This window comes from Bombina bombina, chromosome 1 (genome assembly GCF_027579735.1).
Source record: "Bombina bombina isolate aBomBom1 chromosome 1, aBomBom1.pri, whole genome shotgun sequence".
NCBI classification, from domain to species: domain Eukaryota; kingdom Metazoa; phylum Chordata; class Amphibia; order Anura; family Bombinatoridae; genus Bombina; species Bombina bombina.
In genome coordinates, this window is record NC_069499.1 from 929,309,817 (window position 1) to 929,326,836 (window position 17,020).

Below are 17,020 nucleotides of genomic sequence, written 5' to 3' on the forward strand. Positions count from 1 at the left end.
TTTGTTATGTGATTCTGTCTGCAAATATCTGGGCTCGTGGCTATATCGGAACTTAACAGCCTTTTTTGTCAGGCTGCATGGCCCTTGTGGCCTTGGTGCGTTTTTTTCTTTGGCCTGTACGGTGTACCTTGTGACCAGGCTTGGTCACGTTTCTAGTCACCATTTCCAGTCACCATTTCCATTTTCCTGACCGCGTGGCGATGGAGAGAGTCTGTTTCGCTAGTTGTTCTGCATTCCGCTTTAGAGTGCTCTTTCCTCCCGAAACAGGGAACTTGGAGTCTGCAGCCATCCGCCCCTGGGGACCCCATATCCTGTGTGGCGAGTACCCTAGAACCTTCTTTGGCTACACAAGCAGATTTCCTTAATGCCGTTACCCCTTCTCCGGAAGGCGGCTTCTTTCCTCCAAAGGTTACGGCACGGTTCTGCGTGGCCATTTCTTTGGAATTGGCGCATTTACTTCTTCCAGGGAGGGAGACGTTAGTGAGATACTGTCCGTGTTCGGTTAAGGCGAGGGATCGTCTGGGTCAGATTAGCCCTCTGGGGAAGCGGTTGCCTCTGAGGCTTCAGGGGCCCAATCCTCGGGTTCGGATTGTCAGTTCCCCTGGCGGAGGTAAGTCTTGCTTTTTTCGTTTTAGACTGGTGCGCCTTTGTGTCCTGCTGTGGCATGTTTTGGCAGTGCTGGAGGATCCCAGCCCGGATGGGTTGAGGGGTCCCTCGGTCTTCCGTTCCGGATGGCAAGCTGGGTTAGAGGTTGGGGGATGAAGTTAATCTCCTTGTAGTCTCCAATTTACCTTTTTCTTTGGGGGTATTTTGTTCCAGTTCTGAGATTTGGGAGAATGGGGTTTCTGATTGGCTGGTCCTGTCAGTGTATCCATTTTTCTTGGGCGTTCACCTGTGAGTGCTGCCCTCTTTTTCGTTGATCTGGTTATATTTTCCCCGTTGGGAAACATTTCTGCTCTGGAATTCGATACTAGTGATTTTGTGGTCGCTTGGTCACTTCTGCGGAAGTTGCATATTAAGGTGTTAGTTACATAGTTCTAAGATCCTTTGTCGATCTCTTCTGAGGTCTCGATTTTTCTTTGACCTGGTTCAGTTCCGGAGTGCCCTCTGTAGCAGGCTGGTCCTGGTCGAGCGCTGGTTTGTGTTACTTAAGGGTCTATACCATCCACGTGGTGCTGGTTTATCTGGCTGACCTGGTTGGGTGGTAAGTTCTATCTCAGATGAGAGGTTCTTTATGCTATCGTTCCTCCTTCAGTACGATAATTCTTTCCGTTTGGTAGCGATTACCATGGTGAGTAACTCCAGGAGAGTTAATTCTTTTGGTGAGACTCTGCCCTTGACGGGGCTAAGAGAGGAGGCCTTTACGTGCATTGACGTCAGGCTGGTTCTCATTGCTTCTCTTGGGGTGGGGCATCAAGGGGTTTGTAATCAGTCCTCTTGGTCCTGGTCCTGTTTGTTTAGGTTCCGGAAGTGGATCCTGCTAAGAAGCGTTCCGAAGGCTCTTTGTCCTCGGAGTTAGTTTTCTCCATTTCCATTTGGACTGGAAGTTCAGACGACTCCTTAATCTTCTGGGGTACCAGGTTGGGGCGGGGTTTTATCCCTCCTAGGGTATCCTTTTTTTGACCTACTCTTTTGAGATTTTTGGCCTTGGTACCTCTTCCTAAGGGATCGAGGTGACTTAGGGTTTCCTTTTCCCTTACTGGGAATGGTTTGTGGGTCATCGGTTCTGGAAGTTTCAGGCGATTTAGTCCTCCTTTCTTCCTCGTACTGCATCTCGTCTGCTCCCATGTTTTGGGGGACTCTGGAGAATGTGTTGGTCTCCTTTTTTGTCCTGGAGCTAACTTTTCTTACGACATATCGGTGATATGTCGTGTCTTGGGATATCGATGTTCGTCATCTTTTTGTCCCTTCATCTAAGGGGGTTACTGTGAGGTGGACCCAGATGGAATTTTGCGACTCTGTTGCAGATGTGCACTATTTCTTGGCAGCTTCTTAGCTGTTGGTCTTGAGGGTATTGTCCCTCGAGGTTTGAAGAGTTATATTCTCTGTCTCTGGGATGCTTAGAGAACGTCCAGTGTCCTAGGACCTTTGGATGTGCTTGCATCTACTAGAGTTCTCCGTATGAGGTATTCCTATGGTTCCTCAGGGGTTCCTAGTCTTTGGCCGGCCCCGGTTTCCGGGTGCCTGGTTTTTCTGGACATGGTCTTGGATATCTGACCGGACCTCCTAGTTGGATCCTGAGTGATTTAGTGCTTAAGGTTTCTGTTTTCTCCTTCAGGTGTTGTGTCTTTTCTTATGGAGACTTGAGATTGGCCTGATGGCTTGCCTAGCAAGCGGGAGATTGATCTCTTATTACAGCTTTTCCACTTTATAGGTGGGCTCGCTGGCTGTTTGCTTGGCTTCTGGGCCGGCTTTTACAGAGGGATGTTGCATTTTCAGTCGGTTCTGTTTTTGTCGTCTGTTGGATGACGTATGCTCCGTGCCTGTGGGAGGTGAGCATGAGCAGTTGTCTCTTTCATTTCCCTCCCCTTAGGAGGATTAGGATATACCATAGTATCCGCCTGATGCATGGAGGGGGGTTTCTCTGCCTTGTGTGTACAGTGTCATGTAGGAGTGGATTCTGGTATTGTGCTAACACTGTTGTTTCAGTGTAGTCTCCCTTTGTCTGGAAGTAGTCCTTGTTGTAGAGAAGGGATCTGGGTTCTGGGATCTGGAACCCGAGTTCGTACTATGTTCTGTTCTGGCTTGATGATTTATCATGCCAGTCTTGTTACATATGGTCGGGGTTTGCCTACCCTTGGATACCGTGTAGTCCTTTTTGGTGTTCTGGATGATACGGGGAATTATTTATTTCCCTACCTTTGGGCATGCCAGTCCTTATGGTGCTGGGTCCTTTGCCTCAATGAAGCAGCCTGTGTAACCTAATGGTTGGCTTTGGGGCTCTGCAACTTAAGGGTTGTTGGTTCAAATCCAGCTGTTGGGGCTGGTTATACTTTGAACGGTCTGAGACCTATTGGCTCGGTCGAGCTTTGACTGTGTTCTTCTCCAGATCTTGTGATATCTCCATAGCTGGAGCTTAGCAGAGTTTTTTTACTCAGAAGGGAGCTGTTTTCTGCTGGGTTTTTGATGTTTTTCCTGTTTTCCCTGTTTTCCCTCTTTTTGCCTGGAGGGAATAGGTTCTTGCACTTTTGGAAGGTTCCCTCTGTGGGAGTTTCCTGGTGCAGTTCCTAGCTTGATAGGCTAGTGTTCGTGACTGGTGTCTACTAGTCTTGTGTTGTAGCATGGGAGCCGAGAGTTTCATCTGGAGCATAAGTGCTTATGGTGGTAATTTTGGCAGTTTTGGGGAGTATCTGTTTATTCCTCGATCACTCTTTCATGTGTGCAGACTGCACTCTGTGTGAGGTATGGGATCTGCCTTGTTCCTCTGGTTTTCATTGGGATGGTCCATGGTCATTTGGATTTTTATTCAGCTATGGGTAGGGATTTTTTTCCCTCCCGTACTTCTGGTCGGTCGTTGGGAGTTTATGCTCTATTCCCTTTTTGTCTAGTTGCAACCTTGGGTTGCGCTTGTTTTTGCTGGGGTTCCTCTTTACCCTAGTTGCTGAGATTTTAGATCTCTTGTGAGTCTTTTTCTTTCCTTTTCCCATCTGGGAATATGTGGAATTTGTTTGGGCTTGGAGCAGGCCTCTTCGGGGGCTTTGTGCTCAGTGGAATCTTGTGGTATTTTTGAGCGGTCTCTATCTGGGCCTTATTGGATTTATCTGTTGGGCAGTTACTTAGTAATTTCAGGCTGTGGTGCCCTTTCGAATGGGCCACCTTGTCTACCCTCCCCCTTTTCTTGCATTCAGTATCCTCTATAGCTTGGGTATTGTTTTCCCAAACCAAAAGTAATGAATGCAGCTGTGGACTCTCCCCGTTTAAGAAGAAAAACATAAATTATGCTTACCTGAGGGGGAGAGTCCACAGCTCCCGGCCTGTGTTTTCTTATGGGGGTGGTCATGTTTTAGCTTATTCTTCTGGCACCTTTTTTTCACCTGATATTTTATTACTGTTCCTTGTTCCTTTGGCAGAATGACTGGGGGATGAGTGGAGTGGGGGAGGTATTTAAGCCTTTGGCTGGGGTGTCTTTGCCTCCTCCTGGTGGCCAGGTTCTGAATTCCCAAAAGTAATGAATCAGCTGTGGACTCTCCCCATCAGAAGAAAATAAAATTATCAGGTAAGCATAATTTATGTTTTTAAGGCACTACTCCTACTGAGCATGTGCAGAAGCTCACAGGGTATACGTATATTAGTCTGTGATTTGTCTGTAACATGATACTGGGGGCTTGCAAATGGTAGAAAAAATTAATTTGCCAGAATTTTTTATTTGCTGCTTTTATGAAATTCAGATTGTTACTGCATTGTCTTGTTATTATGCACTTGTTAATTATGCAATTCTACTGTATTTAGTGGTCCTTTTAATGTCCCTTTAAAAGGATGTAAAAGTGTACTGGTAAAATGCTCTTATGTGCTTCTGCTCTGGCACATTAGTGCATTCTACTATGGAAGCCTGGCTAGAGAGGGCAGGGTGTGTGTTTAGAATGTGAGAAAAAGAAAGCGAGAGTGGAAGCTTATGTGGGCAGCAATGGTGTTGAAAGAGTTTTGTGTATCTGGTTGGTGGTTGGTGAGAGTATAAACTGTTCTGTTTGCTGGTAGTGTGTGCACTTGGATGGTGGGGAGAGTGTGCAGTGTCTGCTGTATCAGGTGAGGTGAGAGGATAAGTTAGGTGAAAGTACAGTCCTTGCTCTGTTTTAATAGAGTGCAACATAGTGTTGGTGGGAGAGGGAGTGGCATCTAGGGAATAATTTGTTTAGCTGGTGAGGAGAATACAGTTTGTGCTACTGTGAGTATAAAGTGAGTGTAAAGGGTGTATGGAAGATGCAAACTATAGCAGTGTGAAGCCTAAATGGTTTGGAGTATGGAGTTAAAAAAATAATGTGTATCTAATTTTTTATGTAAGTTGGCAGTTTATATGTAATCATCCTTTCTAAAGATGCTTTTCTTACCAAATGTATAATTTAAAGGAAGATGCATCTAATTTTCCATGTTACAAAATAGAAGTTGCATATTAAAGTGATGGTAAATCCAAGCCTTTTACAAACACTAGGATTGACCATCACTAAGAATCAAGTGGAGTTTAAGTGATCAAACATCTTAACTCATCCTTTCTGTGCTATTGCACAGCACTAAACTGAACGGCTCCATCTGCCCACGGCACATCGATCTTCTACCAAAGAGGTGCCGCTTCAGCTTGCACCTCTAAACCAATAGCCGTGCGTGCATACAGAAACCTGTAAGTTGACACGCACAGCTATTGGTTCAGAGGTGCAAAAGTCACCTCATTGTTTATACGCTTGGATTTACCATCACTTTAAACTGAAAATTTTTATTGAATTTTGTAAAGTTTTTGCTTAGCTCAGAGAGACAGACAAGGGGCACTTACCTAATGTTCTCTTGTATTAGCACATGAACCTCTTATTAATATTGGTTAGTTCTTCACCCACTTGTAGAAAAATAAAAACTTCATAGAGGTGGAATCTTCAGAAACCACTATCCCTCCCAGATGGGTAGTGATAATCTTAGGACCATACTTCTCACATTAACATGAAGATTTTTAAGAAGTGTAGACCTGTAGAGCATTCTCATAGTTAAAAAAAATCAGAGGACTTGGGAGACTACTTCAGTCTGAAGACACTGGATATTTCTGTGAATCCTCCTCCTTTTAGATGGTCTTCTGCTCAGAATGCAAAAATAACCTACTTAAAATATGTTTTCTCAAATTTGCATGAGAAGTACAACACTGCCTTAACCCTATCATTCATTTCAAAGTGTTAAGTCTGTACCCACTGTTGTTGGTATGAAACCCTATTGGAACAACATGAGTCCCATTTAAATCATTATTTATTTATATTTGTGTACATAGTACCTTAGCTACTAATGGAAACCTGGAAAAAAACATATCAGTGAATGATGAACATTTCTTGCTCAAAAAATACATAATCACCCTCTTTAGGATCTTTTGTTTAAAAAACAAATCCATAGGAAAATGAAGACAGCACATAAAAAAATGTGAAGTAAAAATAGTGCCTTTTCTTACCTAAGACATGGAGAGTCCACAACGTCATTCCAATTACTAGTGAGATATTCACTCGTGGCCAGCAGGAGGAGGCAAAGAGCACCACAGCAAAGCTGGTAAGTGTCACCTCCCTTACCCATAACCCCCATTCTCTTTGCCTCTGTCAATGGAGGAGGTGAAGTTCAGTGTTTGAAGATATTTTCATTTTTTGGGGTACTTTTCCCTGCAAGCAAGGATTTGGGTTTAGCTGTGTCCACGTCAATCTCATGAGTAAGAGTAGTGGTGGCTTTTAAGCAGTTAGGAAGTGGCGAGGTGGTCCTTACTTTGTTTTCCTAACATATGTGCTGCCCTAATCACAGAAAGCCAGAGTTGGTTACTCTCTTCTTTCTTTTTCCACAGGTCTCTGTAAGGAGTATTTAACGCCTGGTGAGCTGTCTTCCTGCCGGACAGCTAGATTGCAGGTAAGTGCTTTTGTCTTCTAGGTGTTGGAGATTTACACTTTAGATTATTGGGACTAATAGATAATTCCTTATGATTAGGATTCCTGAGGCAGCGGGCAGGTGCTTTTGTATGTTAATTCTTCTCTTATGGGGAAGCTTTTTCCTTTTATGGCTCTCATATATATATATATATATATATATATATATATATATATATATATATATATATATATATATATTCTGTGTGTACAGTTTATTTTGGGGCATGTTGTGTTAATGGGAAACTCCGTTGGCAAACTTTTCATGTTTTTGATTTCCCTATAGCAGTTCCTTTAAGAGAAATGCAAACGGCTTTTATTTTAGCTTCGGCTAGGAACGCGCACTTTTAGTGCTGCACAGTTCTTCCTTGCTGGTCCCGTGATCTCCTTCTTTTCCGTAGTGAGAGTGGAGCTGCCTTTTACCTGTACCGGCTGATTGCGGCAGTAGAAATTGGAAGTCAGACAGTGGAGAGGGAGCTCTACAGCTAGTCGCTCACAATCTCTGTACATTCAGTTTGGGATTCTTCTGAAGGTGGTAGGGCACCTCAGACTGTCTGAGGTGTGGAGGCGTCTGTAGTTTTTGTTTTCCTTTGGGGAAGTTTTTTGTCTATTTAGTGTGTTAACGCTTATAGGATTCTGAAAGTGACAGTAATTTAAAAAAAATAATTCTCATTAATTTGCAGACATGGACATGGATCAAGAATCTGTTTCTTTTGACAATTGTTTATTATGTCTAGAGGCCCAGATTGTTGTGCCTATGCAATTTTGTGCTACATGTTTAGCTAGAACGCTAGAATGTAAAGATAAATTGTTGCCCTCTGAGCCTATTGTCTCCCAGGTTAATGTTGTTCAGGTTATGCCGCAGCTTTCTCCTCAAATGTCCCAAGCCTCTTTGGCATCACATGCAGTGCCCTGCAGTTCCTCTCAACCTCCTAGAGGAGTATACTTCCCTGTAGATTTTGCTGCACAGATATCTTCTGTGGTATCTGCAGCATTATCTGCTGCAGCAAAGGTTGACCTCCATCCTAAGTCTGATGAGGAGGATACCTCGGTAGCTTCTGAGGGTGAAATCTCTGATTCGGACAGTATAATTCCTTTGAATAACTCTGAAGAGGTAAACTTCAGGTTTAATCTTGAACACCTCGGTGTACTGTTAAAGGAGGTACTGGCTACTTTGGACGACTCTGATTCTTCTGTCGCTGTCAACCCTAAAAAATCTAGTAAACTTAACAAATACTATGATGTTCCTTCCCCTGTGGAAGTTTTTCCGTTTCCAGACCCTGTGTCGGAGATTATTGCACAGGAGTGGGATAAACCAAGGATATCTTTCTCCCCGTCTTCCGTTTTTAAAAAGATGTTTCATGTTGCTGACTCCATTCGAGACTCATGGCCCACAGTGCCTAAGGTAGAAGGTGCTATTTCTACTCTGGCTAAGAGAACCACGATTCCTATTGAGGAAAGCTGTTCCTTTAAGGATCCCATGGACAAGAAGCTGGAGGCTTATCTAATGAAAATGTATGTTCACCCGGTTCTACAATGGCAACCTGTAGTCTGTATTGCCACAGTGGCAGGTGCAGCATCTTATTGGTGTGATGCTTTGTCAGAGTTGGTTTTAGAGGAGACTCCGTTGGAGGAGATCCAAGATGGGATTAAGGCCTTCAAACTTGCCAGTTCTTTTATTTCTGACGCAGACATGCAAGTCATTAGACTGGGAGCCAAGATGTCTGGCTTCACTGTTCTTGGTCAGCTGATGTTACCTCCAAGTCCAAGCTTCTGTCGCTACCTTACAAGCGTAAGACCCTGTTTGGTCCTGGTCTAGCAGAGATAATTTCTGAAATTATGGGTGGAAAGGTGTCCTTTCTACCACAAGACAAGAAGAATAGACCTAAAGGGCGTCAAAATTCTAATTTTCGCTCCTTTCGTAACTTCAAAGATTAGAAGTCTTCCTCTTCCAAGCCGGAGCAGTCCAAGTCCTCTTGGAGACCCAATCAGTCTTGGAATAAGGGGAAACAGTCAAAGAAGCCTTTATCTGAGACTAAGTCAGCATGAAGTGTCCGCCCCCAGTCCGGTACTGGATCAAGTGGGGGGCAGACTTTCCTTGTTTTATCAAGCTTGGTTACGCGATGTCCCAGACCCTTGGGATGTGGACATAGTATCCCAGCGTTACAAAATAGATTTCAAGACTTGTCCTCCCAGGGGCAGATTTCTCCTCTCAAGATTATCTGCAGACCAGGTAAAAAGAGAGGCATTCTTGAATTGTGTTCAGGACCTTTTCTCGCTGGAAGTGATTGTTCCAGTTCCTAGGATTTTATTCAAATCTGTTTGTGGTTCCCAAAAAAGTACCATCCTTCAAAATTGAAACCATTCATTCCATTCTCCCTTTGGTCTAAGAGGGTCTGTTCATGACGACCATAGACCTGAAGGACGCGTATCTTCATGTTCTTATCCACAGGGATCATCACAAGTTCCTGAGATTCACTTTCCTGGACAAGTACTTTCAGTTTGTAGCTTTTCTGTTTGGCCTTGCCACAGCTCCCAGAATTTTTTCAAAAGTTCTGGGGTCTCTTTTGGTAGTTGTCAGGTCTCAGGGAATCGTGGTGGCGCCTTATCTGGACGACATCTTGGTTCAGGCGCCATCTTTTCAACTAGCAAATTCTCATACGGAGATCTTGTTGTCTTTTCTTCGGTCTCACGGATGGAAAGTGAATCTGGAAAAGAGTTCCCTTGTTCCAGCTACAAGGGTGGTTTTCTTAGGGACCATCATAGATTCCCTATTTATGAAGATTTTTCTGACGGAGGTCAGAAAAGCAAAGATTATCTCTTCTTGCCTCTCTCTTCAGTCTACTGTCCGGCCATCAGTAGCTCAATGCATGGAGGTAATTGGTCTGATGGTTGCCTCCATGGACATCAGTCCCTTTGCTCATTTTCATTTGAGAGCTCTACAACTCTGTATGCTCAGACAATGGAGACCATTCGGATCTGTCCCAGAGGATAGATCTGTACCAGTTGACAATCAACTCTCTGTCGTGGTGGATATCTCAGGATCATCAACATGCTTCCAGAGACTCTCCTGGGTGATTGTGACCACGGATGCCAGCCTGCTAGGTTGGGGAGCAGTTTGGGACTCACTAAAGGCTCAGGGCCTATGGTCCCGAGAGGAGTCTTCTCTTCCGATAAATATCTTGGAGTTGAGAGTGATTTCAAATGCTCTATTGGCTTGGCCTCAGTTGTCTTTAGCCTGGTTTATTAGATTCAACATCAACTCAGTGGCATACATCAACCACCAGGGAGGAACTTGGAGTTCCTTGTCCATGAAGGAGGTGACACGCATTCTGCAGTGGGCGGAAGCTCACAATTGTCTTCTATCTGCCATCCACATTCCAGGAGTGGGCAACTGGGAGGTGGATTTCCTGAGCAGAAAGACCTTTTTATCCCGGGGAGTGGGCTCTCCATCTGGAGGTTTTCTCCAGGTTAACCCTCAAGTGGGGGGTGCCGGAGTTCGGTCTGATGGTGTCTCGTCAGAAGGCCAAGCTTCCAAGGTATGGTTGAAGGTCAAGAGATCCTCAAGCCGCCCTGATAGATGCTCTGGCGGTTCCTTGGGATTTCAGTCTAGCATACCTGTTACCTCCGTTTGCTCTTCTTCCAAGAGTAATTGGTCCTATCAAACAGGAGAGAGTGTGTATAATTCTAATAGCTCCAGCATGGCCTCGCAGGATCTGGTTTGCGGACCTAGTGAAGATGTCATCTCTTCCTCCTTGGAGGTTACCAATGAGGAAGGACCTTCTATCTCAGGGTTCTTTCCTCCATCCAAATCTTGTTTCTCTGAAGCTGACTGCGTGGAGATTGAACGCTTAGTTCTGGCTAAGCGTGGGTTTGCTGAGTCTGTCATTGATACTATGATTCAGGCTTGTAAGATTTACCATATGGTATGGCGTAAATACCTTTTATTGGTGTGAATCAAAGTGCTACTCTTAGAGTAGGGTTAGGATTCCTAGAATTTTGTCTTTTCTCCAGGATGGTCTGGAGAAAGGGTTGTCAGTCAGTTCTCTGAAAGGTCAGATTTCTGCGTTATCTATTCTTTTACTTAAAAGTCTGGCAGATGTGCCAGATGTTCAATCCTTTTGTCAGGCCCTGGTTAAAATCAGGCCTGTGTTTAAATCAGTAGCTCCTCCTTAGAGCCTTAACCTAGTTCTTAGAGTTTTGCAGAAGGCTCCGTTTGAGCCAATGCATTCCATATATATTAAGCTGTTATCTTAGAAAGTTTTGTTTCTTATTGCTATTTTTTCTGCTCTGAGAGTTTCTGAACTCTCGGCTTTGCAGTGTGATTCGCCTTACCTTATTTTTCATTCGGATAAGGCGGTTCTTCGTACTAAATTGGGGTTTCTCCCTAAGGTGGTTTCAGATAGAAATATTAATCAGGAAATTGTTGTTCCTTTTCTTTGTCCTAATCCTTCCTCTAATAAGGAATGCCTGTTGCACAACTTGGATGTCGGGCTACTAAAGATTTTCGCCAGTCTTCTGCCCTGTTTGTTTGTTTGTTTCTCTGAAAAGCGTAAGGGTCAGAAGGCTACTTCAACTTCTCTTTCCCTCTGGTTGAGAAGTATGAATCGTTTTGCTTATGAGACTGCTGGTCAGCAGCCTCCTGAGAGAATTACGGCTCATTCCCCTAGGGCTGTCTCCTCTTCTTGGGCTTTTAAAAATGAAGCTTCTGTGGAACAGTTTTGCAAGGCTGCAACTTGGTCCTCCCTGCATAATTTTTCCAAATTCTACAAATTTGATACTTTTGCCTCGGCTGTGGCTTCTTTTGGGAGAAAGGTTCTTCAAGAGGTTGTGCCTTCTGTTTAGATTTGGCTGTCTTATTCTCCCTCCCTCTCATTCCGTGTCCTCTAGCTTGGGTATTGGTTCCCACTAGTAATTGGAAGGATGTTGTGGACTCTTCATGTCTTAGGTAAGAAAAAAAAATGTATGCTTACCTGATAAATTTCTTTCTTTCCGGACATGGAGAGTCCACGACCCCACCCTTTAGATTAGACAGTAATTTTTTGCTAAACCTCAGGCACCTCTACACCTTTGTGTTATCTTCTTTTTCCATTTCCCTTCGGCTTAATACCCTCAGGTGTTGTGGGGACTCATCCCTAGCCTCCCCCTGTATTTCCTACTGCAATCCTCTGCTGTACTCAATACCTACACAGGATGGGCTCTCTACTGGATACTGATATGGAATAAAGAGTTTTGAAGATTACAAGCGGTGCGCTGCGTTCTTGTACACTTATAACTAAGTAGCGGCTATTAATATTGATGTAGTCAGAGCTTTGAAATTCTATCTCCAAGGTACTAAAAATTTTAGACAAACGTCTATTCCCCCCCCCCCCACTACTCTGGGACTTGTAAGGGGTAGAAAGCTACTAAGGTAGCGTTTGCCTCTTGGCTCAGAGAGGTTATTCACAAGGCTTACTCAAAGGCGGGAAAGTTGCCTCATAAGCGTATTACAGCTCTTTCTATAAGAGCAGTTGCGACATAATGCATATTAAAAAAAAAACAAAAAAAAAAAAAAAAAACCATCTTTGGAGCAGATTTGCAAAGCAGCAACATCCTTCCCTTCATACTTTTTTCAGAAAGTATCTCTTTGAGGTTTTGCTTTTTCAGAAGCAGCTTTTGGCAGGAATGCTCCTCAGGCGGCAGTGTCGGCTAAATAGGCACTGCCAGAAAAATTGTCCCACCATTTCCGTAACTCAGACCATCTGCTTGGGTATTAATCCCATATGTTATGGAGGACTGTGGACCATCATCATTTTAAAAAAGGCCCTACCAGTTTAAATTTTTGGGCGACAATTCTAATGACACCTCTACAGACCCTGCTTTGTCTTTCCTACCTATATGTTTCCTATTCTCTACTCGGCTATACGTTAAACTAAAAGAGAAATGGGAGGTGGGAGGTATTTTAAGATCTGATTTTGGTTCCTGACCTCCTCATAGTGGCGGGAAATATATCCCATATGTATGGAGGACTGTGGGCCATTATCATTCCGAAAGAAAATAATTTATCAGGTAAAGATAAATTTAGTTTTTCCTAATTTGCTTTAAATGAAAACAACTGCAGGACAGTGAACTTGATACTAACATTATGACTGTGATTAACCTTATTGTCTGCAGACTCAAGCCCGGACTAGCTCCTCCACATAAGGCAAGGGTAGGTGGAATTTAGCTATTGAAAAAAATTGCAGTAAATAAGATGTTTCTTAAAAAAAAAAAAAAAAAAAAAACATTTTAGACTTGCCTGCTATGTTATTATATAGCAAGACAACAAAAATGTCTTGTATTCACAAGGTGTTTACGGTCCCTTTTTAAGTAACTTTTTTCAACCTAAAGTGTTTTTCAAGTTCTGAGAACAGATTCTGTCCATATGAATGGCTTATATCTGATCCTTGAATAGCTGGGAGTGTGAGTAGAAAGAATGTCTGTCCACATTGTATCCTGATTATGTTTATCAAAGAATGAGTAATGTTCTTTTAATTGAAGCACGAATCAGTGGAAACACGTTAAAAAAAATGATGTCTGTTTAGACTTATACCTCGATCCATCCCTCCCTCCACTTCTTTCAGATACTCTCTATCGTTGGAATAGTTACATGCTGTATTATGGTTTGTGAAGGGTGTTTTTCTGATAATCTGAGATGCAGTGGTCTACAATTCTGTTTGAATCAGTAACCTCAATAGTTGAAGCTCTTCATAAGAGTAGCGCAGGTGATAACCAGGTATCCAATAGGTAATGCGTTTTTCTGCTGGGCCGACCGTAGTGGCTGAATGGTTCTTCATTCAGTACTTGATCTTTTGAGTCCATCTACAGCTTTACACTCCATACATATGGTTAGCTGTTCTGTTTTTGCCCCCCCTTTTGGGGTGGACGTGGCATTCCACAATATCCGCCTGGTACTCAGAGGTCCTTTCTTCCTCTGTTTAGTGGGGTTATTACCCCCTGACTTGCATGCAGGATGTCAGGTGAAGGGCTGGTTGTCTTGTGACATGCTATTACTGTAGTTCAGTACAGGGTCTCCTTTTGGGAGTTCCCTTAGCCTTCGGGAGAAACCCTCTGGTGGCCCAGTGGAAAGTCACTGGGATACAACATGGGAGACCAGAGTTCAAGACCCGATTGGGGCATGGCAGTACCCCCTTCCCAAGGCCGATCTCTGGGTGGCTTTAGCTTTTCTCATGGACTTGTAGGTCTTTAAAGCAGATGATGACTCTGTCAGAGGTTTTAAATAAAGGGTTCTGAAACCCGAGCCCTTTTCCTTCCTGAAGTTCTTGGTGATTTGGGGAATTTTTTTATTTCCTTTGTCTTTTCGGACATTGCCAGTCACTTCGGTGCTGGGTCCGTTGCCCAGAGTAAGGGTCAGGGATCTGTCTGATCTGCTGAACTTTGACCGTGTATCATAGATAGATCTTGTGAGCCTCCCTTAAAGGGGAGGCTTCAAAGTAAATCCCTCCTCAGCAGGTATTTTTTCTCTGCTGGTTCTGGGTTCTATCCTTCCTTTCCTGCTTTTCTTGGGTAGGTGTTTGTTCTGCACTACTTTTGGAGATTTTCTTGCTAAAGACGGTCCTGTGCAGTTTACTAGCTTAATGGTTAAGTTTGGCGATTTGTGGTCGCTTAGACCACCTTTGCAGCAGGAAGCCTTTGGGTTTTCGGAGCAACATATTCAGATATTCTGATGCTGTTTTTCGAGGCTCCTGGGGACGGTTTGTCTTTTGGTTGCTTTATCCTGGGTGTGAGTTAGCGCTCTGCATAGGGGAGGGGTTCTACCCTTCTCTCTTTAGTTTTTCAGGGCTTTACTTTGGTCCCTTGGAATCCATGCAGATAGGGGTTTGGGATTTTACTCTCTTGCTCTGCTAGGTCGGTAGGGTTTTTCGTCGGTTTTGCCCTGTTTCATCCTTATTTTCTCTCTTGGAGTTACCCTTGGGGTTTTTCTTCAAGATGCCCTAGTCCTTTTGTGTTTCTGGAGGTCCCTTATCTGAGTCCTTCTTCTTTCCTTCAGGGAGAATGTAGATGTTTCCCTTCCTTCAGGTCGGGGGTGAGTTTATTCATGGGCTGAGAGCCTGTGGGACTTTGTCTCCTCAGAGGCTTTTGGGCTTGGTCGAGTCTAGGGATTCTGAGCGGTCTCTAGCAAGCGCCTTGCTGGTTCTAACTGTTGGGCAGTTACTTGTGCCTTTTCCTTTTTGTCCTTCTGCTCCTGGTGAAGCAGTTTTTTTGTCGGGAGTTTGGGTGTTTTCAGGCTATGATGCCCTCAGTTTCGGGTCCGCCTCCTTTTATCCTCCTGTTTTTTTCATTCAGTGTCCTCTAGAGCTTGGGTATTTGTTCCCACAAGTAATGAATGAAGCAGTGGACTCTCCTCCCATTAAGATGAAAAACATAAATTACCTGCTTACCTGATAATTTAATTTCCATCTGTGGGAGGAGAGTCCACTGCCCCCGCCCGTTTCTCCGGTGGGCGGACCTAAATTTAATTTTATTCTTCTGGCACCATTTATACCCTGATATTTCTCCTTCTGTTCCTTGTTCCCTTAGCAGAATGACTGGGGGATGATGGAAGTGGGGGAGGTATTTAAGCCTTTGGCTGGGGTGTCTTTGCCTCCTCCTGGTGGCCAGGTTCTGAATTCCCACAAGTAATGAATGAAGCAGTGGACTCTCCTCCCACAGATGGAAATTAAATTATCAGGTAAGCATAATTTATGTTTTTGTGACATAAACTATGTATCTACAAGAATGTGGCTTTTTACCTTCTTACCACTGTTCCTCCTGTGTGCTTCATGTAAAAGCATATTGTTGGTTTCGATAGTAATCGTGTGTGAGAAACCCAACCCATGTTTCATCTCTTTTTTTCTGATAAATTGCTGGTTATATATCAAATACCTTGTTATTATTTTGTGTTTTTATGGTTAATGCAGGACTTGATTCTCTACTTTGAACTGACATGTTTCATGTCAGGTTAGTGCACTTGAGAAAATGCGATTGGGTTTCCGTGCGAGTATGGGTGTTCCACCCCCCCCCCCCTACATTTTACATTCCATTAAAGTATATGGGGGAATACGTTAACGCTGTTGCGATATTTGAAGTTCAGCTTTTTGCGGATGTCATTGTTAGCGAGCGAATGAAAACATTTTATTTTCAACTTGTAATACGCACTCTACCTGATAGGCACATGTCTGTGCATGTTCAGTTCACATTAGTAAATTAAATTTTCTTCTTTATTAAAAGGTTAAAAGTATAGCTGAAATCAATGTATAACTAAAATATTATCAACATTTGTGGAGATAGTTAAGCGTTTGAATGTTTATACCAATTTAAATATCAAATTATGCAGATTAATGTTAAATTGTTTACTGTGCATTGTGAATTAATATCATTGTTTAACGTAAAAAGGTTTGTATTTAAACATTTATATTTAATCAAATTAGCTGCAATGTTTTACTTTACCATTGATCATGTGTATTTTGCGTTAATTTTCTTGTGTGGAAAATGTATTTTTCGTATGATTTGCTGTTTATATTATATTCCGAATTTGGCCAGCATAGCTTATGCAAGTGGTTGTGCTTTTGCATTGGAATTCTATAAAAGGATATTTAAAACAAAAAAATGCTCATGTCGAATTTAAAGTTTTTGCACAACACACTGTAGATTGAGTGCAATGAGGCCAATATGCCTTTAATTCTAAAGTGTCCACGACCTAATATTTTGAAATAGCAAAAGTCTGTTTTATAGTTACCTTTTCTGTCAGATAAAAATAGGGTATTTTGAGGGAGACATGACTTGTGATAGTTTGCAATTTTACACTTTTTTTTTTTTTTGGCGTTGGGGTATAATATTTAGGGGCATGAACGTGGAACAGTTGAGATGGTCTGAAATAGTTAATTGTTAAGACTGAGGATTGATTCATTGGCATGGATATGTCTGTGGATTTACTTACACCGCATGCAGAAAGGTTGTCACAGCTCAATGATTTTGGACAGATTAGTTGACATAGCTGAACGCTGCAATGGATTTTGGGGAATTTCACACCTCAAAACTGTTACTTTAGTTTATAGAAATAAAAGGTGTCTAATTACTTGTCATGATATATAGAAAACAATTTTATTAATAAAGCTATTTTCCTTATATATTTCAGATGATTCTTCCTCTGAAAGCTGCAACGGCAATGGCTTCTCCTTGCTGAATCCATCCAACACTCCACCAAACACAGCATATGATGCCTCTCTACCTGACATGAATGGTAATTCTAGCAGTTCTGCCCTGGAACCCACAGCAGATGATCAGCCCATCAATCTCAGTGACAAGATGCGCCCCTCTCTTGAGGTCTTACCTTATACACCAGATGGCTGCACTACTGATGCCCTACGGAGTCGGGGAAAATATGCTCTCAAAGCCACATCTGAGGT

The 17,020-nt window shown here is 43.0% G+C and overlaps 1 protein-coding gene across 1 annotated transcript in view; it reads left to right on the plus strand.

The window, feature by feature from the left end:
• The window catches only part of NOL4L (nucleolar protein 4 like), an 82,695-nt gene that overhangs the window by 44,402 nt on the left and 21,273 nt on the right, over positions 1 to 17,020 (plus strand). The window contains exon 3 of the mRNA XM_053698717.1: positions 16,750 to 17,018. Coding sequence (XP_053554692.1) covers positions 16,750 to 17,018 — 269 coding nt within the window. The remainder of the gene's footprint in view (positions 1 to 16,749; positions 17,019 to 17,020) is intronic.